The following is a 27,240-nucleotide window of genomic DNA, read 5'->3' on the forward strand; positions in this document are numbered from 1 at the left end:
AGCGTCATCTGTGGCCATGTTGGTCTCGCAGCATGTTCAGGCCAGCAGCCAGCCACTCGTTCTCACTATGTACTGATTTTATTTTTAATTAGAGTTTTTATCCTCCGTCTACTTGTTTGTTGTGCTGACAGACACAGACTCTGGATGGCTTCGGCAGATTCCCGAGTGGGCCCTTGGCCGGCCTGTCCAGTGTCGGAGGCTGGTTTCCAGGACAGGAAAGCGTGGTGACGCCTTCACTTTGCATCCCCAAGGGCCTCTTCCTCCCCCTTTCTGCTTTCTTCCCTTCCTCCCCCCTTTTCTACAGCCACATGACCGACTGCCTAGTGGTTTTGTTGCTGCCAGCACTGATGTTACCATCATTACAAGGCTTAGCAGTGAGTACGGGTGTCGGGCAGTCAGGATTCCAGGCTGGGCTCCACTGCCTCTTTCTAAGTGACTGCTTCATGGTGCCTCACTGACTCGGCTGTAAAATGGGAAGAACCGAGCGGTACACCGCAGTGTGTTCTGATGAAGATGGACTGATGCTTATTCAGGCTTCCTGAAACGTAGCCCTGCTCCCTCCCTCTTTTCCTCCCTCAGTCTGTCATGGAGAGAGGAGTAAACTCCAGGCACCAAGCTGTTCAATGAAAAATACAAGTAAAAAGGCACTGTACACGTGTGATGATAGGTGGGCATTTGCCTGCATCTTCCGTGATGTCATAGAGGTGCTGAACCCTACCTGAGGTTGGGGGAGATGTGGTTGGTGAAAGCTGGATGGGCACTGAGGAACCCATTGCAGAGAGCGTCTTTGGAGCACAGGGCATGGTGAGTGATTAGTCCCAAACTCGTTTACCTACCACCAGCGACGCTCAGCCACCCTGAGGTCTAGCTCCTGGCCTCAGGAAGGACCACTGCTGGGCTCCTGACAGGCAGCCCTATCTCTGAGAGTTCAGGGGGTCCCATCTTGTGTTTGCCACTGCCAGCTGGGTGACCTTGGGGAGTCAGCATGCCTGTCTGAGCCTGTTTGCTTATGCATGTTGGACCAATCATCATTCTCGTTCTCTTCCTCCTTCCTGCTCTTCCCCTGGTATTTTCTAGAAGGCTATGTTGATGCAAGGCACTGTCCCCAGCTTTCTTTACACTGTCAGAGGTTCTCTGAATGAGACTACAGTCCTGTTGGCTTGCTCCCGTTGTTATGGGAACAAAAGCAAGATGGAGGTTGCCCCGCCCGCATTTTGGCAGTTCACCTCTGGTTGTCTCCAGCAGCCTTCTGTCCCCAGAGGGTGTGGGTGGCTCTGGGAGAGATTATCCACCTCTCCTAGCTTCTGGGTCATTTGCTCTCATTTAGGGATGGCTCCATGGTTTAGGGCAAATTATTTCTCCTCTCCAGGCCTTGGTTTTCTCAGGTGTAAAATGGGACCATAATGATACCCATCTCAGGGGTTATTCTAGGGAGTCAGTGGGAAGACGTCTGCAAGCAGCTGACCCACATTGGAATCACATGCATGCTCCCTGATCAAGGCAGTTACTCTGGACACGGACTCAGGTGGCAGACTGAAGTGCGTGGCCCCTGTTTTCAGGAGCTCATGGCACACCAACAGTTGACCTCAGTGCCTAGGAAGGTACCAAGGTTGAGGTGTGCCCTGCCTGACCTATGAGAACCCAGGTTTCCTATTTGCAGGCTGTCATAGGCCCAGTTTCCCCCCAGCTGAATTACACCATCAACAAGCATATGTTTTTGAAGACCCCAAAATTCACCATCTGATCCCTGCTGGTATCCTCACATCTGGAACACCAAATGGATACAGGTCTACATGACATTGGCATGTGATCTTGGAGTTAAATTAATACTAATGAACAAAAGTATAGTTGCTGTTCCCAGCCCTTAACTCAGAGCTCTAACCTTGAGCAAACATGCCCTTTCCCTTTGCAGAAGCATCTGTGCTGAGTATGGCAAGGAGACAGAATGCGAAGGGGACAGAGACGTCCCTTTCTGCCACATTAGCCATGAAAAACGTTTCTATTTTGCTACCACCCCCTCTGCAGCTCAGAGTCCAGTTTTGAGGAGGGTGCTGTGTCTCCTGCGGGTCTCAGAAGCCCCCGGTGTGAAAGATGCATCCCACCTGTTGAGAAAATTGAGCTCCATCGCTGGCCAGATTCCTTCCCCCAAACTCAGGAATCCTTGCTCTCCCAAAGGCATAGATACCTGAGAAATGGCTTGCCCTACAAAGGAGCTCATTTTTATATAAAACTTCCCTGGAATTCTCTGCAAACATTTGTTTCTTGGGCTTAAATATAAGTGTTTCATCCTGTGGCCTAGGCAAATCCCACGCCTGGGTATTTACCCAGAAGAGTGCTTTAGTCCTCCCTCCCCCAAAATAAGTACAAAAACGTTCACAGCAGCTTTATACACAGTGGCCCCAAACTGGAAACAACCAAAGGTCCATGAACAATGGTGGCAGATAGGAAGGAGCACTTCTCTAAAATTAAAAGAAGAATGAGCTACAGACATATCCATGCACCTTGCAGATACTATGCTGAACGAAAGAGCAAGACACAAAGCATGTCTGCTGTGCGCTTCCACTCGTAAGAAGGTCAGGACGCGATCTGTGGCCATGGATGCCTGGACAGCAGACACCCCCGGCAGCGGGGACTGGGAAGGGCACGGGGGAGCCTTCTGCGGTGTGGAGACGGTCCATTCTCCACCTGGGGAGTAGTCACACAGCTGTGCATGTGCAGAAATAAATCCAGCCGGACACCTAAGGCTTCTGCACTTTACACACTGTATTGTTTATATAGTATACCTCAATTTAGAAAAAAGTAGGGAGAGAGGGGATCTGAGAAGGTTGGGCAGTCGAGGGCTGTGGCCCGGTCTGGGTCCCGTCTGAGGCCTCTCTGGGGAGCCCTTGCACAGCACCAGGGTCCTATTCTCAGACCAGGGTCCTAGACACTGTGGGCGCCCTGTGCTCCCCCTTCCCTCCCCTCAGAGTGCCTGTCTCTCCCCTACCCCCTGAAGACCCAGCTCAAAGGTCGCTTCTGAGAAGCCTGCCTCAATGTCCTGGAGTGTTCCTCCCCTGCCCCTCCTTGCCCTTTGTACCTTCACCTTCCAATAACAGTGCTTATCACTTCTTACTGTCCTTACCTTTATAAATTTCTGTCCCCAAGCCCCTCCTCCTTCCCCCCAAGGCCCAAACTGGCAGCTGAGGTCATGGTCATTTTGGGGCTCCCAGGCCAGTGTCTCACAGAACAGGCAGGGGATATGGTACAGTGAATGTGGACCTGGCTTCTGAGTTTACCACACGGTCTTTCTGGTGACCAGCTGTGAACTGTGTAACTGCCCCAAGCCTCCCTTTCTTCCTTTATTAGATAGGGGTCCTCCTGGATCCTGTGAGGAAGCAGTGAAATTGTGCCTGAGGGCCTACACCTGGGATGTGCTTGGTTTTTGTGGGCTCCTGGGGTCCTTAGAAATGTTGGCTGACTCAGCGGTTGGAAGTGTGCTGAACTTGTGTCATGGCCCTTAAGGGCCTCAATCAGCTGCTCTGATGATGCAGGTGTCCGGTGGTGGCACAGATGTCAAGCACCACCTGGGTTTCATCCGTCTTCCTATGCCTATGATGGTGACCAGGGATGGGAGGGTCTGAATGTGGAAATATCAGCCCTTTGCTCTATTATTAAACCTCTTGAGCCATTTGGCCATAAAAGGGGGCAGCTGCCATGGCTAGACTCATGATTAATGAGCCAGAACGTGCCTCTTGACTGTCTCCACAGAATGCGGTCCATGAACAGCTTTGGAGCAGACTCCAGACACTATCCATGGCCCAGCCTCTGGGCGCTGCCATGCCAAGGTCTGGGCAGCTGGGAACGGACTGGTGGCTCTTCATAGCCCCCCAGGTAGCCCATCCTGGGCCCCCACAGAGGACCGGGCTGTGGCAGGACTTGGTTGAGATGGGATGAGAGGAGGTGGGCGAGCCTGAGGCAGGCAGTGCTGCGTGGCCCTGAACTCCTGGAATGCCATCTCAGGGCCTGACCTTACCCCATCTGTAATGACGGGGTCCTGCTGTCATCGGTCATCCAGAGCTGGGTGATCACCTCCTGCGTGCCAGGCTGACTCCGAGCCGGAGCAGACATCTCTGTCCTAACTTTTTGGAGTGATCAGTGGGTGATGGAGGAACTTGGTGAGCGTGTTAGTGTAAAGCCCCTTCTTCCTTCTCGTTGAGGCTTTTTCAAAATAATTGCCTGGGTATATAATGAGCTTCTACTTAGCACCTGGCTCCGTGCTGGGATTTGAACTCTCATCCCATCCCTGCCCGCACGCAGCCCCGTCCTGGCCTTCTCTCAGGCCACCCACTCTCTTGGGGTAGCAGCATGAACATAGTTACTTATTATCAGGTTCTTACGAGGTGTTGAGCCTTGCACACTTAAGTGCTCTCCACAAACACCCTTAAGATAGGTGTACTGTTACCTTCTTTTACTGCATGTAATTCGCATACCATAAAGTTCCCCACATGGGTCATATGGAAACTGTTTAACTTTTTGAAGAACTGCCAGACTGTTTTCCCAGGCAGCTGCATTTCAGATTCCTGCCAGCAGTGCCTGAGGATTCCAATTTCTTCACATCTTCTCCAACACTTGGTAATGTCTTTTTAAAAATAATGACCATCCCAGTGGGTGTGAGTATGATACCATTTTTACAAGTGAGAAAATGGACTCAGAGGTTGAGTTACTTGCCTAAGGCCACACTGCCAGCAAGTGGTAGAGCTGGATTTGACTCTAGAACTTCTGATGCTTTTAAATATCTTTTTATTGAAGCATAACATACACATGCTATGTCCTGCACGATGCATTTTAAACGAAGTCACTACCAACTGGAATCAAGACCTAGAACAATGCCAGGCCCCTAGAAGTTTCCTCTGCACTTCTTAAGGGCTGTCCCCATCCAGGGGTACCCACAGGGTCACCAGTTCTGCTGGAGGACGGTGTGGTGGTGGCACACCGGGGCAGACCCCGACTGTCAGACAAAGCTGGAACATGGAGTGTGAGGGGCTCGCCTCTCCTCCCAGTCTGCCCTGCACAGCTGTGTGTGGTCGGTCAAGGTTCATACCTGCTCAGAGCCTCCGTTTCTGGTCTGTTGGGGGTTGACGGCAATACCTACCTCCAGTGGGGTAAGGGCTTCAGGGGGCTGTGGAGGTGGGAAGGGTTCATGCAGTGGTGGGGGGTGGGTGAGGGGAGCCAGCAGGGGTGCTTCCAGCCCTGGAGGTCCTGACACTTGGGACTCAGGGGAAAGTGCTCTTAAGGGCCTGAGTAGGGGCCGGGCCAGTCCCTCCCTCCAGGCCCCTTCCATACGCCCTCTGAGCCTCGGTCAGTTGCCCAGCTATCAGAGGCGCCTGGGAGCACAGGTGAAAATGCCACCCTGAGAACACAGGCTCTGTCCTTCTGACCTCCTGTTTTCTTGGGTTATCTGTCTCCTGCCCCACTTGTCAGCCCCATGACTGTAGGGACGTGTCCCTCCCCTTCACTGCCTTGTCCCCGGGCCCTGGCATTGGGTCGAAGGTGGAAGAGGTTCTGCTTGTTGAATGGCCACATGAATTCAGTCCTGAGTTTGTGAATTCAGCCACCTGTGGGCTACTGAGACTTATCTGCACTGTGAAGAACTTAGAGTAATCACACCCTCCACAGAGATAAGCTCAGACAAAACAATACAAAACACAAGGAGCGTGTATTTTTATCATGAGGTTTTCCTTAGTTTACACATAATTTTTTTTTTAAGATTTTATTTATTCTAGAAAGAGGGGAAGGGAGGGAGAGAGGGAGAGAAACATCAGTGTGTGATTGCCTCTCACACACCCCGTACTGGGGACCAGGTCTGCAACCCAGGCGTGTACCCTGACTGGGAATCGAGCCAGTGGCCCTTTGGTTTGCAGGCTGGTACTCAATCCACTGAGCCACACCAGCCAGGGCTACTTTATACGTAATTCTGACAAGCGTGGTACTCTGGTGTCACAGGCTATGACAGAAGAGCAGTAATCCTTTGAGGTGTAGGGGAAGGTCCATTGGCAGCAATAGGGAGTAGCCATTTGGTGTCAAGAGAATAATTGGAGACACTGTACAAAACGGTCTCAGTGAGGCCAGCAAAGGTGGCAGCCAGCAGCTCTCTCCGTCCCGGTGGCACCAGGAGCATTGCTGCTGGGTGGCACTGCTCACTGGTGGAGGGTGCAATAACAACCATGGCCCGGAGGCAACCAGAAGAGGTAAAATTATGCTCCTTTAAGGAAACAAGGGGAAGCAGGGGTGTGAAAGGTGTTTGAGCAGATTTGCGCTGGGACTGGGGCCCAGACTAGCAGCAGACTGTTACCTGCCACTTTGCTTGTGCTGTGCGACTTTTCCTTTGTGGGATTAAAGAGAACATCAAAATATTTTGACAGGCCTTCCCCCAGTGAGCATGTGTGGGTTTCTGCCCTCAGGGCCCGGTGGAGCTGTCAGTGGCGTGGGGTCCTGCAGGGCTGGGTGGCAGTGGGCAGGCAGATTCTGAGGACCACCTACTGCCTACTGTGCCGGGTCTCTGTCCTGTCTGGTCCCGGCTGCTTTGTTGCTTGGCATGCGCTTTCGATGTGCAAACTCTAAGTTACACGTTAGAGTTTGGCAGAATGTGGGGGAGGAGATCGATTGCAGTCTCGGCGATTGTCAGATTGAATCCTGGATCTGTCTCTTAAAAACGGGCCTGTGACATGTCCTACCTCTCTGTGGTGCAATTTCTTCTGTAGCCTGGATAAATAGGGGTCAATACAGTGCCCCCCGTCCCCGGTGTTGTTGTATGGTTAAGTGAGATAATACATACAAAGCCCTCAGCGTGGTGCTGGCCACAGGGCAACGGCTTGATAAATGTTAAGTAGGGGCGCCTGTGCCTTTCTGTGTGGGGGGGCTTGATGAGGGTTCTGTTTGTAGAGCCTGTGTCTTTGCTTGTCACCGAAAAACGTATACTCCAGTCTATTCACAATTGCCAAAAGGTAGAAACAACAGAAACACCCATCGGCTGATTGGTGGGTAAACCAAAGGTGGTATAACGCCCCCTCCGTGGAACATTATTCAGCCATGAAAAGGAACAAAGCTCTGACATATGCCACAACATGGGTGAACCTCGAAAACATTAAGTACAAGGAGGCCGCTAGAAAGGACCACACAATGTAGATTCCATAGAGACAGAGAGCAGACTAGTGGTTGCCAGGGTTGGGTGTGGGGGGTTATAGGGAGTGGTCCCTCAATGGCTGTGGGTTTCCTTTTGGGGTCATGAAAGGGTCTTAGAACTAAATTGAGGCAGATTATACAGCATTGTGAATGCACAAAATGCCACTGAATTGTTGGTTTTTAAATGGTTAATGGCTAATTTTATGTCATGTGAATTTTATCTCGGTTTTTACAAAAAGCAGGGGGAAGTGAGGGCCTGAGCCACCACCCCCAATATGCACCACACCTTTGTCACAGCACCATCGTTACTGTTATTGCCATTGTTGTTGTTGACTGTCCAAGGTGGGGCAGGCAGGGGCTCCCCTGCCCTCTGACCTGACTGACACCTCTCCTTGGAGGCCAGGGTTTGCGGGGGGGGGGGGGGGGGGGGGCGGTCAGGAGCACCTCCTGCCTTGTGCGTGGGCCCTGCGGGACAGACTGTGCAGAGTGGGTCCCCTGTGTGATGGCTCCGCTTGTGAGAGAGGAGATGCACCCACAGCGAGGGCCCCAGCAGGCTGCCAGGGCAGCGAGCCCACCCCACCCCCGCATGACAGCCAACCAGCTGTTCCCAGTGGGGTCCCCAGCTGACCAAAGTTTCCCAGCCTCCCACATCCTCCTGACCCAGAGCGAGCCCTTGGAGGGTGTTTCCAGACCAGTTTTTCCTTTGGGGTCCAGAGCCGCCTCCCTAGGAGCTGAGCCAGTGTCCTGTTCACATGTGCCTTGAGTCAGCCTGAAGCCTTGTCTTAGGGCCTCTGACGTCATGATTCATATTCACTTTTAGAGTAATCTCCATGGAAACTGGCAGGCAGGTTTGGGCAGGAGGGAGCTGGCTTTCCAGAAAGACAGGGGAAGCAAAGACCAGAGAAGGGGGCATGAGGGGCTCAGTGGGGGGCTGTTTCAGGGGCATTTCGCCACCCCACTCCATGTCCCATCTGACACGTGGAAAGTCCAAGAAGGTTGCCAGTTTGGAGAGTCAGCTCTGAAGGCTTTGAGAGGGTCATAGGTCCTGCTTTCTGTAGCCCAGATCCAGGGGTTGAGGGGATACCAGGGAAGAAGCTCATCTCAGAAACAAGAGCAGAGGGAGAGTATTCTCTTCCTGATCTGGCAAATACGAAGGCCCTCAAACTAGCTCCCACCAGTCCCTGAGAGCAAAAGGACAGAGGCATCCCCAACCTATTCCCTGACTCCTGTGGGAAAGCAGTGTCCCCAGGACCCACGACCCTGGCTTCCAGACTTCTGGCACTCCCACACCCTTGCGGTGTGGTCACCTTGCAGGCACTCAGCTCCCAGGTGGTCACACTGAATTCACCCAGTCAGAGCCTGGCTTCTAGCAGGACCCACTCAAGCTGGGGGTGCAGGATAAAGGCTCCAAGTCTTAGCCAGGGCTCCCAGCTCTCGTTAATATCTCTTTGATGAGAGCAATTTGGCAAGGATGTAAAATATGCTCTTAGCCTTTGTCCCATTAATTCCATTTCTGGGAATCTGGCCTAAAAAAAATTATCCTAAATATAGAATAGAATAGAAAAACATGTTTCATAAGGATGTTCATTGTGGAGTTGTTTAGAGCAGGAGAAGATTAAACCACTGCACTGTCCATAGGGGAGGGGGTCGGAGTGGCATGCTGCTGGCCGTGCATGCTGGCCATGCATGCTGGCCGGATGTTATAGCCACTGAAGTGATGGCTCATGGGATGTGGACGTGATATAACAATATGTGAAAAAAGGCGAGTTACAAAGTCATATGCACTGCATGATTTGGGCTCTGTAAAAAAAAGATTATATATAAAAAAAATCAGGAGAAAAAGCAGTAACCATAGCCACACAAAAAGTAAAAATTATATTAAAAAAATAATCAGGAAGGTAATTTATCAAAGTGCTCGTATATCAAATCACTCATATATCAAATGAGTGACTGTGGTAAGATTTTATCTGAAAGATTCCGTTCTATTCATCATCTCCCAAATTATCTTGAATATTCATGCATTGCCTTTCTTAGTGCAGCTTGAGTTGAAATTTGCACTTGGTGAAATGTACCGGTTGTAGTGTGCAGATCTGTGAGTTTTGACGAATGTGTGCAGTAGAGTAACCACCACCACACGTGAGACCGAGAACATTTCCATCACCCGAAAATATTGCCCATTCCCGTCTGTAACTGATCTCCTCCCCTGTTCCTGTAGTTTTGCTAGTTCCACGACGTCATTTAAACGGGATCACAGTACATCCTCCACTGCTTTTACAGTAGAAATAACTTTTAATCTGCTTACTATTCTCTTAAAAGTACCTCTTAGAGCTGGATTTCCTAGCTTCCCCCAGAGGATTTGATTTTTCTTTTTTCTAATTCAGTCTTTACGCCATGCAGGAATCTCCTCCACTGGCTCTGATCATCGTGTTCAAATTACCAGGGAATTATCAGTTATCTGTAAAATCCTCCCAAGGGTGTGAAAGTCCCTCTGATGAAGGACGTCCTCGGTCAGCAGCAGCTCCTCCCTCAACCAAAGAGCAGCATTTGGGGGCTTTTGATCCCGATCCGTCCCACTTCCCTTGTAAACCTCACGGGCACTGCCGACAATGATGATTAATAGTAACAGCAATAGTGGTCGTGGCGGCAGTTAATCTTTCTTACTAAACATTTTATTCCAGAACAGTCTGAGATGTACAGAAAAGTTACAAAGATGGTACAGAGAGCTCCCATATACCCCATACCATATCTCTCCCATTCTTCACATCTTACATTAGCACGACATGTTTGTCACAACTAACGAACCAAGATTGCTGTGCTATTCTTAACCTTCATACTTCATTCAATTTCCTTAGTTTTTACCTAATGTCCTTCTCCTGTCCCAAGACCCCATCCGGGATCCCACAGTACACTTAGTCATGGTGTCTCTGTCGACTTCTCTTGGCTGGGACAATTGCTCAGACTTGTTTTTGATGAGGAGTGGTCAGGTGTTTTGAGGAATGTGCCTCAGCTGGGTTCTGTCTGATGTTTTTCTGATGGTTAACCAGAATTATGTATTTGGAGGAGGAAGACCCCAGAGGTAAAGTTCAGTCTTTTTTATAATACTTGATTTTATTGAGCTCTTCTGTATGTTCCAGATGCTATGCTAAGTTAAGCCCTTGACAGATTGGATCTCCTTTAAGGCTCCTGGTAATTCTATCTATTAAATTCTCATTTTACTGTTAGAGGAATCAGGCTCAGAGAGGTGCAGTAACTTGTGTAAAGACACACAGTAAGTGGCTCAAACATAGGTCTCGTTGATCATGTAAATTTTGCTTTTAGCCAACACTGCTTCAAACAGTGGGAAAGCAATTCATCTGCTATTAAAAACCAGTATGTATTTATTTATACCCAGCCTTTCCCCTAGAGCCTGCCTGTGTTGCAACTTCTAATCAAGGCCACATTGAGACAGTGAAAGCCGGGTCATGAGAAAGGCAGACACAGGCACTTGGCAAGCCCTCGCTCATGTCCGTCACACATGTCAGCAGTGGGCTTGTGGACTGGGCTGCCAGGGGCCTGCTGTGGGCCCTGGGCAGAGTCTTAGCATGTCTCTGGGTCTCCGAGGTGGCCGTGGTGGGACACAGAAGTCTTGAAGCCTTCTATTTGTGTGCCCAAGGTGGGGTTCTGAAGAAACAAGGCCAGCCATTCACTTGGTTTGGGTAATCAAGTCTGACTCGGTATGGTCCCATTGTCCCCTTGTTGGGATTTTCAGAATGGGTTGTTATGTCTGTATTGTCGGTGTGGTCCACGATTCTCCAGATGCACTAGCAGCTACATCTCAGCCCATGTCCTCTGGCCTCTGTGCATATCGAGGGGTCAGCGGGCTGGGGTTTGCAGGCTGACCGGACCTTCAGACGGGACAGAGGTGGGTGTGGGCCACAAGGGAAGGCTTTTGGTGCATCTGGGCACCCAGGTGTCATTGCTTCCTGAAGCTATTTTTTAAAAATTTATATAATTATTTTTAATTTTTTAAAATAGTAACCAAAAAAGCATCTTCCCAAGTGTGTTATGTGTAGTGATTATAAGTAATATGCGGATGGGCATTTTTTATTTAGGGAAATATTACTTCACTTAGTAAGAAAACAGTCATCTCCTCAGTGTCAGGCACTGTTTAGGTACTTGGAGCAGAACAGGCGAAGATTCCTGCTCTCATGATGCTGAAACACGAGCAGGGGAGACAGACAATCAGCAACACTCATGGTAAATATTTGAATGTTGGCTTGGGAATGAGCATATAACCAACCCCCAAACCCCTGGTTTTACTGATACTCTTGGGACAAGGAGTACTGTGAATGCTGAGTCACTTATTGCAGATATTGAAGACATAAACTTGCAGGAGGTGCCAGAATAGGGTGGAGGGTGAAGGGCAGCCCCCATGTTTGCTTTGGGGTACACAGACCCGAGGCCCCGGGGTTGGTTCCCTGGGGTGGGCCGTGTGCTGGTGAGAAGTGCAGAGTGGACTTGGCTGTCCCCCCACAGGGGTCTAAGCAGCCTGGTCACTCACCTGGGCCTGTGCAGCAGCCTCCAGGCTGTTCCCCTCCCTGCTTCCACCCACTCCTGAGTCTGTTCTTCCTGCAGTAGTCCCCAACATTCTGTGAAACTTGCCCAGCCCAAAGCCCCTGGGGGGAGGCAGTACTACCTGGACCTCCAGCTTCGCTTGCCAACCCTCCTGGAGTGGCCTACCCATCTCTCCCAGGCATTCCTTACCCCTGCCCTCCGTCCCTTTGCCCTTTGGTCCTCCCTGAACGCTCCCAGCTTGTGCCAGCCCATGGGCCCTTTGTGCTGGCTGTAGGCTCTGGGACGTGCCGTATTTTGCCATGTATAATGCGCACCCACATTTTTGGCCCAAACTTTCAGAATAAAAGCTTTTGTTTTAATTTTTAAATTCAATTATTTATTTATTTATTTATTTATTTATATTTAGATACTTGTTTTTTGTATTATAAAGGGCTTGTAGCATTTATTTTTGAGCATATTATGTACAAGAAATTTTATGTAACAGGTTTACAAAACACAACAGCTACCAGGTATTTCAGGTACTACCCATGTATAATGCGCATCCTTATTTTCCCCTCAAAAATGTGGGCAAAAGATGCACATTATACACAGCAAAATACGGTGCTTTCCCTGTCTTCCCACAGTGCTCCAGCTCTCAGCCACTTGTCACCGCACCTGTTTTCATTCTGGGTGCAGCACCGCTGTTCTGCAGTGGTTTATTTATGTGGGTATTCTGTTCGTTTGTTGTCTTTGCCTCTCTGGGCTCCCGTCTCATTCGCTGCTGTATCCCCAGCACCTGGTGTGGGGCCTGGAACGTCAAAGGTGCTCAGTAATATCAAGGGAATGAATGGGTGAACAAATCAATTGATCAGTCACTCTAACTTCCAGAGCCTGGTGACTGATCGTACCAAGGGAAACTTGAGGCAGCTTAAGCCTTCAGCCTTCTCCACTGACTGCACCACCACCGTATCTCAACTTTGGCAGACAGAAACTGAAATTTAAAAACCTCATGGAGGTCCTCAGTCATCCTGGTAAAATCAGCTTGTTGAGCTGTAGATTTTAAATTGCGCCTCTTTGTTGCAGCACAACTTAGTGGTCAGGGTGCTGATTCTGAGTTATCCGCTGAGTTCTGTGCTGGCCATGCCCCTTCCCAGCTGGGTGGCATGACTCCCGTGGCCCCAGCTTCCTCATCTGTGTAAAGGGGATGGCTCTGCATTGCGGTGTGGGCCTGTTGTGAGGATCATAGGGGACAGCACTTGCCATGTGCCTGGCAGTGTTTGGTGCATGTCAGGGCTTGGGAGATGTGAGCTGTTGCTTTCAGCCGTATGAACTCCCCTCTGAGTCTGCTGAAGTCTGGCTTCCTGGGGCCAGAGGAACAAGGACACTGTGGGTACTGGTGGCCAGTTCATTCACCTGGTGCTGGGTGCCTTCTCTTCACGATAGCAGAAATCACTCAGAGAGCAGTAAGTGGCTGTGAATTTCTCTTGTCCCACCCTCACGTTGGTGCTGACTGATGATGGCCTTTGTCATTCTTTCTATAAACACAAATTGTTGTGTGCTTGCCACGCGTCAAGCCATAGGGAGAGAGATCAGGGACCAAGACAGACATGGGCCTCACCTGGCGGAGCCACAGCCTGGCCAGGAGGCAGACATCAGACAGATAACAGGGGATACAAGTCCACAGTCATTAACCCCGGTGTGGTGACCATGGAGGGCTCAAGTGTGGATGTGACTGGGTGGGCTCTGGGGTCCAGAGGGTCGTTGGCTCCCCCGAGAAGGCTGCTGAGCTGAGACCTGGAGAGTAGAAGAGGAGATGGCAGGGTGGGGCCATGACCTTCCTGGGACAAGAGAAGACGCTGGGTGGGTCTAAAGAGGAAGTGAGACCAGACCTGTGGGGCATGTCATTGGTGGGTGGGAGCTTCTGTTTCGTGGTCAGACCACTGGGACCATTGAAGGATGCTGAGCAGGAGAGTAGGGGATTGATTTGCCAGCTTGGCTCGTGGCCCAGGGTGCTGAGTGGAGAAGGCATATCTGTGTGGAAAGACGAGGCAGGGAGACCCATAGCAGGCTGTAACTGCTTTCTGGGAAGGAGAGGGTCGTGGCTCCACCTACACTAGGCCCCGCCAATGCCCCACCAATGCACAGGCCTTAGCCACAGGATGCCCCCAGTCTAGTCCCAACTACATCCCGAAACAAACACGTGGGCGAGTTTCCTCTGTGGCTCCGCTCCTCCAGCTGGAGTATGCGCCAGCTAGGAAAGATGAAGTGCCTTTGGTCCCTACAGGTGCCAGGTGTCTGTAACAGCTAGGTTTGCTTGTTGCCACAGTGGGGATGTTTTCCAGAACCTTCTTCTGAGGCACGGATGTTACGCCTGATCTTGTAACCAATGCGTATCTTTTTTTTTCTTTTTTTGCTGCAGCCAACTGGGTACATGGAAAACTCAGTCTCCTACAGCGCTATTGAAGATGTTCAGCTGCTGTCCTGGGAGAATGCCCCGAAGTACTGTTTACAGCTCACAATTCCTGGGGGAACTGTCTTACTGCAGGTAGGAGAAATAAACATGAACCAGCAGTTTCTTCTCCCAGGCCCACTCACTTGCCTTGCTCTGTTCTCTTGGAGGGACATAGCCAACTCTCAGAGGAAAGGTTGTTTAACTTAGGATGGTTTTTCTCCAAGTAGAAAAGTGTAAACCGGGGCTCACTTGGTGAGTGGAAGAGGGAATGCACACAGATTGAGCTCCTACTGACTGTTTGCCATAGTCTGGGAGCTTATATATTGTACTGTTATTTCTCTTAATAAACTCGAAAAATAGGCTTTCTGATGTCCATTTTACAGATGAGGAAACTGAAACACACAGGCACAGTTGTTGGGCCTTAAAAGGCTGTAAGAAGCTTGTAAGCAGCAGGTGTCCCCTTTTGCTCTACTTTGGGTGAGGAGGTTTCTTACTTCTTGTTGATTGAAATCTTTTGAGGCTCTGATGGAAGTAAGATCTGTGCTCTTGGAAAAGTTTCCATCTTGTGTGTATTGGTCAGGGCTGTCTGATGCAAATGATGCCAACAATATTCAAACTATCCGAGGCAAAAAGAGAATTTGATGTTGTAAACTGTATTAAAGTAACTGGGAAGTCTGAGGGAGGGCTTCAGGCGTAGCTGGATCCAGGAGTTCAGTGCCATCATTAATATTCAGTGTCTCTCTCTGGCTATCTGCTGGCTGTGCTTCATTGCGTTGGCTTCTTTGTCAGGCAGGGTCTCTCCATGCGGTGGGAAAGATGGACTCTGGTAGCCTCAAGTTACATTCTTGGAGCTTGTCAGCCTTAAAAATGTGAAAGCCCATTTCCCTCCAGTATCTGTCTACAAAATCTGATGGAAGGTTCTGATGGGTTCTGCTATAGCTCCGCACCCTGGGGAATGCCCTGCCTGCATGACATGCCCACCCTTGACCACAGGCAGCTGTGGACTCTGGTAGCCTTAACAGGACCTCATGGGACTGTGAGAGTTGGGTCTGCCACAAAAGGAATTTTTGTGGCCAAAAAAATGACATGGCTGCTGCAGTACACACATGCGAGGTGTTCTATATCATTTCAGGGAGAGCCACCCCGGTTTCCAAGTCAGACGCCCCTCAGTTAGAGACAGTGCACTCTGTCATCATCGGGAGAACAGTCTGCCTCTGCCTTTCTTTTATAGGCATTTTCTCTCTAACTCTGTCACTCCCACGAGCCCTGCTCGGAGCCCGAAGAGATGTGCCCTGAAACCCGTTTCATAAGTGGCCACTGGGTTGTACAACAACAGTGGAGCCAAAAGGCACGCAGTTGGGCCTCTGAGGAATGCTGAGCTCAACAAGATGAGTTAACAGCTAAACATCCTTTAGAAAAATCCCGTTCTTTACTGTTATTTCTTGGAAGACACCCAAACCATGCCTGCCTCTCTGTTGAGTCTATGAAAGAAATGGTCAGTTCCAGCCCATTTGGATGGGAAGAGTAGCAGTGAAAGATGAGGGAGGTAAGAGGGGGCTTCTGTGGAAAGCTGAGAGAAGACAGGTGCTGAGAAAATCCCGTTTGAACCATAGAGTACTCAGCCGGCCTGTCCCCTGTGCTGTGGGAGGAAGGTGAATAAGCCCCCTGGCCCCCTCCTTGAAGAACTCCTGGGCCCTCTGGGGAGACAGAGCCATAAATAAATGACTGCAGAGATAGCAGCTAAAATAGAGGCATGTCCCAGAGGACTGGAATCCCAGAGTGAGAATGACTCATTCAGCCTAGGGGTGCCAGAGAAAGCGCTCTGGGAATGGAGACATTAGAGCTGGGCACTGAGGGATGAGTAGGAGTGTGCCAGGATGGCGGCACACACTCTGGGCTGAGGGAGCTCAGGAGTGAAGCATGAATTTAGGGGAGGGAGTGTTTGCTGCCTTGCAGGGTAGGGCAGGGGGGCGTTCAGGGCCCTGCGGATGCATCTGCAGCTGTTCAGTCACAGCCAGATGATGTAAGTCTGGTTAGCTGAATGAAGAAGCTGAGGGCCATAGGGAGCTATTGAAAGCTCCTAAGGGGTAAGTGGGACAGTAGAGGTATTAGTCTTGGTGCAAGACAGAAGTGGCTGGATATGTGAGTGCCAGAGGGAGGCAGGAGAGAAGGAACCCTTTAAATAGTCCAGTTAGAGGTGTGGCTCAGTGGATTCAGTGCCAGCCTGCCAACCGAAAGATCGCCAGTTCGATTCCCAGTCAGGGTACAGGCCTGGTTGCGGGCCAGGTCCCCCGCTGGGGGCATGTGAGAGGCAACTGAACTTGTGTGTCTCTCAAACATCAATGTTCTCTCCCTCTCTTTCTCTCTCCCTTCCCCTGTCTCTAAAAATAAATAAATAAAATATTTAAAATAAATAAATAGTCCAGCTAGGGAAAGGAGGCCCTGAGCCCCCAGCTCCCTGGGCATAGTGGTCATAGTCCCCATGACTGCCAGTGGGAGCAGGAGGGTGCCTCATTGCTTCTGGATGGAGGGAGCAGCAGTACCCCCCAAGGAAGTGCCTTGAGTGCCCTGGGGACAGAGGAGCAGTGAGGCTTAGAGGGGTGTGGGTCACTGGGCAGTGCCTGGAATGTCCCTTTAACCCAGGCCATGGCTGCGGGCCGGCTGTGATGACTCGCCTGGCTGGGGCTGCACCTGGCAGTGGCCTCACGCAGAGCCCTCCCTGCTGTGCTGACAGACGGGGTGGCCTGCGGCTGCTCCAGCATCCCCCTAGCTCACTGCCCCTCTGCTCCAGTGCACAGTGCAGCCCGCGCAGCCCTGGGAGCCAGAGGCTGGAGCAGGAGTGAGGGGAAAGAGGGAGGAGGAGGAGGCAGCCGGCAGCTCATGTGATCCAGAGCTACGCTCGCTCGCCCGTCTAGAGCAGAGGAAGCAGACGCAGCCTCCACCCATCCAGGGGATCCCAGGTGGGTGCACCTCGCCCCTGCCTGCCTTGTCTCTCTCACTGTCATTTCCATTGGCTTCTACCTTGCTTCCTTCTTACTGTCACCCTCCTGCCCTCCTTCCCATGACTCATGGGGTTGTGTGGCCCTTTTACTATGTAAATGGGTTCCGAGTCATCTTGAACATAGACTCCAGGCTGAGGGGGTTCATGTGGTTATGGGGTAGCCACGGGCACTTGGAGCCCCAGGGTGGTGCCCCCAGGTGCAGGGCAGGGCGCTCCTCACCTACTGTTGTGACAGTCAGCAGGATCCTTTGCTTCAGGGTTATCTCCATTTACACAACAGGACCCAAAGCCACACCATGACACAGCAGTCTTCCCTGCTGCGGTGGGAGGGAGGCTTGCAAAGCAGCCCAGGGTGCTTAGGGGCTGACTTGAAGAGCTTCACCTGCGTGTTTCTGGTCATCAGAGGACAAAAATGCCTCAAACAGCACTGTCCCTGCAGATGCCATTAGCCACACAGGATTGTTTGCATTTAAATATAATTTACTAAATCAAATCAAGAATGTGGTTCCTTGATCCCCTAGGCACATTTCAAGTCCTCAATAGGCACATGTAGTCAGTGGCTACTGTATGGGACAGGGCAGATAAAGGACATTGCTATCATCACCCAAACTTTTGTTGGACAGGCTGGACTTTAGAACTTTTCATTTCAACCCATGCTCCTTACATTGTGCCCGCTCCCAGAGAAAAAAGCCTCAGAGTGCAGGCAGGTCTGTGGTGTTCCAGCATCCCTGCATCCCTGAATGGGGTCCTGTCTTGCTACATGTGACACAGCTGTTCTGTACACAGGGGCGGTGTCAGGATTTGCAGGGTCCCTACCCTAGGCTACCTGGTGTCTCTCTCTCCCCTCTCCCCTTTCTCAGGTACTCCGTATCCACGTGAGTCGGTTTTGCTCTGTCTTTCTGATGCTTTTGCTCCCTGTCTTTCCTCCCTACCCTTACTCCTCTCCTTCTCCCCGTCTCTTTATCTCTTGCCCTGTTTCACGATCTCGTGGTTTCTTTTTCTCTGGTATCTTTCTCCACGCATGTCTCTCCACCCCAGCCCTTCTCTCTGGGCATCTTGACTTAACTCACTGTCTCTCTCTCCTCTCTCAATTTTCTTCCCTCTCTTCTCTCTGTCCCTCTCCCAAGGGACCTCCTTACAAAGCTGCTTTGTTGGAATTTGAATCGGTGCTTCACTCAGACCTCGGGGAGCTGACCTATCTGAGTTCAGGGAAGGTTAAGAGACGCTCTTAGGCAAATATGCCCTCTTCCCAGCTGCCTCCTCTGAGATGCCAAGCTGTCTGCCAGCAGGTTGAGTCCCCAGACGAAGGCGCCAGCCTTCCAGCCTAGGTCCAATTGGTGTGTTTCTGGATGCTTTGTGATTTTCAGCATGAGCTCCCTAATGCCCTGTTATTAGAATCCCCGGGTGCAGAAAGGACCTATTTATCTTCTTTCCTCCCTTAATGCCCTTTCTGCTGGTGTTTCTTTGCGAGGAGGGAACTGCGTAAGCACATAAACGGCTCTGTGAAAGCATCCACGGGGTGTGGCCCGTGGAGTGGGGTGGCCGGCGTGGACGGGCTGTGTGGCGGCAGATCATCTTTGGGGATTTCTGCCTCACAGTTGGGTTTCTACTTTGTGAGAAGTGGACAGGGCCCGCTGCTCCTAAAATAAGGCTGCAGACAAGACAAGACCCAGGAGAACTTTCTTCCCTGAGAGCTTCTGCTTCCTTCTGGAATGGTTTCCAAAACCTGCTCTTCTCACGGACATTCCGGGCAACTGTTTACCCCAAACGCTGGCAGCAGGGGCAGGGGCAGGGCGGGTTCCCTTCTTACTGGAAGCTGGAGAGAAAGACCTTTCTGGCCTGGAGATCACGTGCTGTTTTCTTCCTAAGAAGTTGAGCTGGGGAAGGACTTGGAAACAGTCACCCCCAGTGCACCCTTGGCTGTTTTTCTCACCTCTTGAGACAATACAACAATGAGAGAACTTGGCAACTTTTGAAGAGGAAATTAAGCAGAATTTGCCTGGAACCGGGCCCTTTCGGTATTCGAAAGATTTATCGCTGGGAAGTCTGCACCGACCTAGGCAGGCCTGCCTCTTCCAGGGCCTTTTCCCATGCTGCTCCTCAGCATGCATCTCCTCTGAGTGAGCCTCAGGACTCTGAGCTGTGCCCCCGTCCCAGGGGGCCGGTTTGTCCCAACTTATCTGTCCACATGGCAGTGTTGGGACTCTGCGCAGAAACTCACCTTCTCCCCCAGTCCGGGTGCAGCCCAGTCCTCTCTCCCCGTCCTTGGAAGACACTTAGAGATGCCTGTGCAGGGATTCTGGACATCCCTGAGAAACCTCTGTCTTCTATAAAACTGGACAAGCCAGAGGAAGAAGCAGTTCATGGCCCACCTTTGTTGCAACCGCTGACTCTATCAGCAAGAGGGGAAGTGGCCGTGAGGGTCCAGTGGCTGCACCACAAGTCACCTCCCCTCTTCTGGAGGAAAGTTCTGGCCCACTTTCTTGTTTGCGAGGTGGGGCCACCTGGCTATTGGAACAGGTGCCAAGTCCTTCCTCCTCCCCCATCATCAGCATAATACTTTCAGATTTCCCAGCCGAACTCCTGGAGCCCAGTGGAGCCTAAGTGCGTCATTCTTTCTCGTGTTGGGGTGGGCGGTAGAGAGAGCAGGCTGAGGGGTCAGACAGAACTGAGTCCCAGCCCAGAGCTTCCATGCTCTACCTGTGTGACCTTGAGCAGCAAGAATAACCTCCCTGGACCTCTAATTTGTCCATGAACTGGACTCATAGTACTGGTGAGGATTAGCAATACTATATGTACAATACCTCACACTATATCTGGCACATAGTAGGTGTTCAGGAAAAACTGCCATGATTATTTCTAGAGCCTTAGTCAAATACAGCTTGGGAAAGAGAGGATATCAAGGCTGAATAGTTCTTTTGAAAGTCAACTACACGTGACACTTCTTCAGTGAGTAGCATGGGTATAGTGATTTTCTATCCATCTGCCCATCCATCCACCCGTCCATCCATCCATCCATGTATTCATCTTGTCAATCATTCATTCATTCAACAGGTCAGCCAGTCTTTCATTTAACAAAGATTTCTCTGGGTTTTGTGGACATAGTGGTGAATAAGTTGGACATGGTCCTTGACCTCATAGAACCCACAGCCTAGAGAGGAGGAAGAACAAAGAAACAAGCAATTACAGGATAGTGTGATATGTTAGATGAGGTATCACCACCTGATGGGGAGGGGTGGGGAGGGGCAAGTCACCATTAAGACAGGTATTCTGGAGAATTGGCATTTCAGGTGAGACCTGAAGGGTAAATAATCAAGCAGGCAGTGAGGGAAGGATGAAGGAGGGGTATGTGGGATATATACTCTGTATGAAAGACCAAAAAAAAAAAAAAAAGCCAAGTTATGCCGGGTTATGCTACAGTGACAAGCAGCCCCAAATTTTAAGTGGCTTAAAACAGCAAAGGATTACTTTTCACTCCTGGTGGGGCAGCTGGGAGCTTGCTGGTGGAGCACACACCATCTGCAACATTTCTGGTTACCAGGGAACTACCAAATACTGTGCTGGCTCTTAAAGTCTTCCACTGGAAATGACACATTAGCTCATGTTTCTCTGGCCAAAGCAAGTCACCAGGCTGTGAGTACCTACCACGTGCTTGGAGGGAGCTAAAAACACCAGAGACCACGGCAAGCCTAGGCCTTAGATTCCTCATCAGAAACTTTGCAAGAGAGGAAAGGTCGGGTTTCTGCGGTCCATGGTATAATCTGGCATTGCCTACACAATTGTGTGTGTGTGTATGTGTCTGATGTACAAATGTGTACATTTCTTAGGTGGGAGTCCATAGTTTGTTTCAGGTTTTCACAGCGTTTCAGGTTCTCATAAGACCCTAAAAGACTGAGAACCCCTGCACCAAGTGCTCCTTGAAATCCCTTTGAGCCTGATTCAGAGAGCCTCATTCCTTACACTGGACAGATGCATCAGAAGCTTCGGAAGAGCAGCCAGCCTAGAGGGGAGGAGGGAGCAGTGTGGCCACCTCCCCACACTGCTGGGAAATAATGAGCCTGGTGGGTGGAAGGCGTTTGCTGTCTCCCCGCTGTCCAGGAGCGTCCCTCACACCCTGGGGGAGGAGGCACAGGAGAGCTGGATGGGCTGATTGTTCCTCTACCAGCATCTTTGTGCTTTGCTTTACGTGTAATTATTTTATTCAGTGAACTTGGAACACCAGCCTCACTGGAGAGGACGCAGTGGATCCTACTGGATGCTGTCTCCTTTTCCAGTTCTGTGGGCACACAGATAGACCGTAGGGCTGGGATAAGGGCTCTGGGAGTGGCAAGTAGCAGGAATAAGTGCAAGGAAGTGGAGGAGGAAGGATGGTCCTGGCCCAGGCTTCTGGGAAGGCAAGGGGTTTCGAAAGCAGAGGAAGGTGGGCACATGGCAGACAAGGAGCGGTGAGCAGTGAGGGTGATGTGGTTCGGGGCCGGGTCAGACTCCTGCGTGGGCAGCAGGGCCTGTCTGAGCCTCAGTTTCCTCATCCGTGAGATGGCACTTCACCTCACTGTGATGTGTGTAGGGCATTTTGCATGGTGCCCAGACAGGAACATCAGGCTGTCGTTACTGACCCGCAGGATCTCAGTTAAGCCCCACGCAGAGAGCAGGCTCCCTGCGCCTGTGTTATAGATGGGGAAGTACGAAGTCACACAGGTGTTTTCAGCTGGGATCCACAAACCACTCTGCTGAAGCCAAACCCGCCTTCTTCCCAGGTCGCTGTGCTGAACTTTTAGGGTCGAGACAGTCACAGGGAGGATCGAACTGGTCAGGAAACTGGGTGTGGCTGGGCAAGGGTTTTGCCCTTTCCCCCAAGAGGAAAGATTTGGAAAATTCAGGTTATGCCTGAAAGGTTGGAAGGGGGTGGTGGTGTGTGACAAGGGCAGGTGAGATGGTGGTCTGGGTCACTAAAGAAACCCTTCCCCCACTTCTGCACAGCGAGTGCCCCTGTGAGAGGCAGGATACAGTGGGCCTAACTGGGTGTGGGGGCAGGAGAGGAAATCTGTTGAGCAGGGCCAGACTCACCTGGTGTGTGAGCTTGGACCTGGGGGTGCCAGGAGGGCTCATGGTGGAACTGGGGGTAGCTGCGGCTCTGGGGCAGCCTGGCTCCTTCTAGAGAAACAGGTGCAGGGAGAATGCACCAGAGCAACTCTCCTTGCCCCCAGGTGTGATATAAATCCGCTCAGGACTTGGAACGAGTCTCTGAGCCCGATCTCCCGCTGCACTGGCCACTGAACTGGCTCATTTGTTCAAGCCCAGAGATTTCCCCAACTTGTGCCCTGGCAGGTGATTAGGGTGAGGAGGTGGGGAGACCTGGATCTCTTTGACTGAGGGAGACCCAAAGTTGTACATGCTGGCACATGGATGTGGGGGGGTGGGCAAAAGTAGACTTTCATGTTTAGAGGGCAGCCCTGGCCTTTGTGGGAGTCCTTCAAAGGTCAGAGTCACTTGGTACAGGACTGTGGGAGTCAGTTGGGACTGGATGTTGCATTTCTGCCTTGGAGGGTGGTGGGTGGAAAACTTGGACTGCCGTAACATTGTGGTTGGCAGCGCGGGTCCGACTGCCTGACTTCTCATCCCGGCCCCACACCTGCTGCCTGTGAGCCCTGGGGGAGAGTTTTTAACCTCCCAAGCCTCAGTTTCCTCATCTGTACCATAAGGATGAGCTGCTGCCAGGACCAGTTTCTCAGGGTGCACTTGCAAGGACTGAATGGGCCGATCTATACATAGGACTTAGTGGTGGATGTGGCGTGTGATGACCATGCCGTAAAGTGACCAGGGGTGTCCAACCTTTTGGCGTCTCTGGGCCACACTGGAAGAAGAAGAGTTGTCTTGGGCCACACATTAAATACACAAACACTCACAAAAACTGATGAACGAAAAAAAGGTTTTAAGTAAATTTATGATTTTGTGTTGGGCCACATTCATAGCCATCCTGGGCCACATGCGGCCCGCGGGCCACAGGTTGGGGACCCCTGCCGGTGTCAACATCGCTTTCACCATCCGCACACCTGCTAGGACACGGGTGAGAGCAGCAGCGGCGCGTAGCGGAGTCGGCAGGGCCTTCCTCGGGCCGCATTCTAGTTGAGAGGAAGTTTAGTTTAGTTTAGTTTAGTACAAGCACTGCTCAGGTGATGACGGTGATAATGACAATGGCTGCATTTCTGTTCGACCATCTACTGTGTGCCCAGCATGCTTCTAGATGCTTCACAGGAGTTATTCTCAAGCCTCCTGACATTTCTGCAGGGTCAGTGTTATTTTTCCCCATTTTATGGATGAGTAAATTGAGGCTGAGCTGCCCCAGGTCTCTGAACTAGGGTGGTGTGGGTCAAGGAAGGCTTCGCTCTCCCTCCACACAGTGATTTTAGCTCAGCTCTGCCTGAATTCAAAGCTGGCTGCTTTCCTCCATGACTTTCTGCAGTTGGCAGGAGGCGTAGTGGTGAAACCCACAGGCTTAGAAGACAGGCTGCTTGGGTTTGAATGTACTCAGCTGATGTAAGATCTCAGGGTCTCAGTTTTCCCCTCCCTCTGTGAGGTGGACATAGCGTCACCCACCTCACAGAACTGATGTGAGAGCTGACGACAGATACGTAGATAATCACTGCCAGGTGCCTGAGCAGTGCTTGGTACAAAGGGGGCACCCAAACAGCTTCCCCCCCATCATCCTACCACATAGGCCTCGCTCCCACACATCTGGGCCCCTCCCGTGGTCCTAAATAAGTCAAGATGCCTGTGCATTAAAGCTCTTCCAGCCACCAGGGTCTGAAGTCACTCTTACCCAGCAAAATAAGCATGCAATGGCAGCAAGGTCTTATTTCAGAAAAGTCACCCTGGTTATCACTTCTATTTTGGTTTTGTTCCAAAACTTCGGCCTGATGTATCCCTGTAAAGGTTATTGGGGTCACAGAGCAGACCCTGTTGGACAGACGGGCTAGGGCTCATGTGCTAGCCTATAAAATGCTCTGAAATGCTGCATGTCCGTGACCAGACCTTGCTTTCCTGTTCTTGTCGTTGCAGGCTGCCAACAGCTACCTGCGGGACCAATGGTTCCATTCTCTGCAGTGGAAGGTAAGTCCTGACTCAGTTGCTCATTTGTGGCAGCCGCCTGTTTTGAGTATGGCTCAACACTGTTACCCAGAGACATGAAGGTGGAGATCTATCTCTTGCCTTCCAGATGGCTTAGCCGCAGAGCCTGCTCCATTGTACAGAGCCTTTCCCCCATCACCCTCTGTCATTTGATACCCTTCTCCCTGCAATACCGAAGCAGCATTCCTGCCCAGTGGCCCTTGACTTTGCTCGTAGCCTTATAGTGCTGTGCCTGCAGTCAAACGGATGTGGGGCCACTTGCTGTCAGAACAGGGGCTCATGTGAGACACTGGGGGAGGCAGGACTTGAGGGGCTCAAGATGCGGTCTTGAAAGTAACTTCTAAAGGTAGCACCAAAGCTAAGTTTCCCAGAGATTCAAAAGCCCAACTGAGTTTTCATAGTCATAACTTCTGGTTAGTTCTAGCTCTGCATGGGACGATCCAGAGCCCCCAGCACATGGGGAAAATCGGTCCTCTACCGGTCACTTACAAACCCAGGGGCCAGATCTTCTGAGGAGGGTCTTCTCAGCCTTGTGGGGAGTCTGTGCCCTGCTCCTTGGCTCAGGCAGCTTCCCTTCATGCCCTGCATCCCTGTCTTTCCCGCCTTCTGATCTTTTACTTTAGAACAAGCTGTGATGGGCCTGTGGCCTTACGGAGCCAGCAGGGAATGGCTGGAATGACTATACTGTAAGCTGGGGAGCTGCGGAGGATGAGCAGCTGGCCCTGTGCAGGGTTTAAGGCCAAGGGACAACCCAGGGAACACTCAGAATTCCTCTCGTGCCTCCGGAGGGGCTGTTGTCACAGCCAGGCGGAGGACGGAAATACAACCCCGGAAAATTACATTCCTGGTCCCAAAGAGGGCCACTCCTCTCCGTTTCCCCGACAGCTGCAGGCCCTCTCGCCTTGCTGCCTGCATGACAGTCTCAGAGGCTGAGGCTGAGTCTCCAAGTTGGGGCTGCTAAGGGAAAGCACTGGCGTTCACTGGGCACCAGCTGTGTTCGGGGAACTTGTAGCCCCGCCCATCATGTCCGTTCACCCTCGTTCACCCTTGTTCACCCTCGCCTCAACCCTGTAAGGCTGATAATCACCACTGCTGCCATTTCATGTATGGGAAAGGTGAGGCTAGGCTGGAGCCCTGCTTCCATAGTGAGTAAGGGACTGAGGCAGGGTTCAAACCTACCTCGTCCCACTCCTGTGGGTGTCTGAATGTAGGCGGAAAGTACTGGGTGGTAGCTAAAAAGGTGAGGAGGCACATGCCTGCTCACAGAATCAACAGGTACTGCTGAGGACTCATGTCCACAGGGAGAGTGTCCCTAAGGCCTGGCTCTCTGCAACCAGGTCTGTCCCAAGACAGGCAGGGCATGCGTCAGGACCTACGAGGGGCCATCTGGGAATTCAGTGCCAGAGCAGGTGAGAGGGAGAGCAGATAACTAGGATGGTGGTGGTCGGGGGCTCCCGGAAGGAGGGGGCCGTTCCGCTCCTAAATTCTTCTCCCCTTCTTTATTCTCAGCGTGTGTTTTCCATGTGAGCCCTCACTAAGGATTGCCTTGCTTTTCCTTAGCTCAGGACAGGACAGAAAGTCCTCAGAGACACACAGCCTACCTGACAGATTGGGAAAACACCTCATGGAAAAGGTGGCCAAGATCAGTGTTGAGAGAGAGGCTGTTTTTAGTGGTATTCCACTAAAACTCTGCTCTCTGCCTTGCCCTGGTCAACATTTTGTTCAGCAGCGATTTATGTCAACACCTGAAAGGCAGTGCTTGTAAAATTCGTGAATATTGTACCGCTACAAGGGACGACTGAGATGGTGGGCACAGAAGACTGAATTTCAGGAGACGGGCTAGAAAGATGATCTGAAAGTGACAGGCTTGAAGCGGGCCCTTCCGGCCCTGGAGGACTGCGTGCAGAGTTCAGACGGTTGATCGACCAAGCACAGAACTCGGGGTCCCAGGCTTCTAGCAGTTCTCATGGACAGCTGGATTATCTGCACCCAATTTTGGTGGTGTTTGGTTTATGGTTGTTGAATTTAATCAATTAAGTTTTCAAAAAGAGAAAGAGAGCATCCAGGACACCCGAGTGTCAAGGAACCAGCAGGCATCTGGCAGCGTGCGCCCCTTTTGCCAGGTGGCGGTTGGTGTGGGATGACTTTTGTTCTCCTGTATAAGCATTCAGTTGTGCCGTAGGCATGTGTGAGATACCGGTGTTCCCCCTTGATAACTGCCCCCGCCCACCCACGTTTTAGGTATGCTACCACCAGGTGGCAGTGGTATCTCAGTGTCAGCAACTTGATTTCCTTCCTGTGGCTCTGTGCCACCTAGTTTTGATGAGGTTGGAGGAGCACGCTCTCCCTTCTTTTAAAATGTCAAAGGAACATAAGGTGGTTTGGAGGCCCTGCTGGCTAGCGAAATGAACCTAGAGGCCTGGATATAAACCCTGGTTCTGTAGCTTACAAGTCCTGTGGTCTGCCTAGGTTCTAGCAAGTGTTTATTAATTGAGATGCAGTTACTAAGTACCTACAATGTACCAGGCACGGCTAGGTGCTTTCCTGTTTGTTGTTATTCAGCAAATGAGGGAACCAAGGCTCAGAGAGGTCTAGGGACTTACCCATAGTCACACAGCGGATTTCAGTACAGATCTGTGGGTCCACCCAGCCTCCAGCTGTGTCTGACTCTGAGCTTTAGACTCTTCAGCCCACTCAAGATATGACCTTCTGCTTCTCTTGCTACAGCCACTCTCTCCTCTGTTTTTACAGTCAACCATTTTGGGTCTTTTCTTTCCTCTCTTTTCTATATTTTTAACCTAAAAAAATCGATAGAACATCAAAATGAAGGACTTTAGAAATCTTACAACCTCAGCTTGAGTTTTAAATTTTCTAAATATTGTTTTTGTCTCCCCTCCCCATACCAATATGTATTTGCATGTTGTAGCTGCACTTCACACAGAGAATACATTCTCCTTCTTGTAAA

General features: G+C 51.1%; 1 protein-coding gene across 2 annotated transcripts in view; it reads left to right on the forward strand.

The window, feature by feature from the left end:
* CMIP (c-Maf inducing protein) overlaps positions 1-27,240 on the forward strand; it is a 230,206-nt gene that overhangs the window by 131,101 nt on the left and 71,865 nt on the right. The window contains exons 2-3 of one of the 2 annotated variants that reach the window (XM_024556045.4): positions 14,114-14,239; positions 24,207-24,257. In XM_024556045.4, the coding sequence (XP_024411813.2) occupies positions 14,114-14,239; positions 24,207-24,257 (177 nt within the window). Of the gene's footprint in view, positions 1-14,113; positions 14,240-17,023; positions 17,107-24,206; positions 24,258-27,240 lie in introns of those variants that run through there. The other variant, XM_071219918.1, reaches the window with a different exon arrangement.

This window comes from Desmodus rotundus, chromosome 12, assembly GCF_022682495.2.
Source record: "Desmodus rotundus isolate HL8 chromosome 12, HLdesRot8A.1, whole genome shotgun sequence".
In the NCBI taxonomy this organism is placed as follows: domain Eukaryota; kingdom Metazoa; phylum Chordata; class Mammalia; order Chiroptera; family Phyllostomidae; genus Desmodus; species Desmodus rotundus.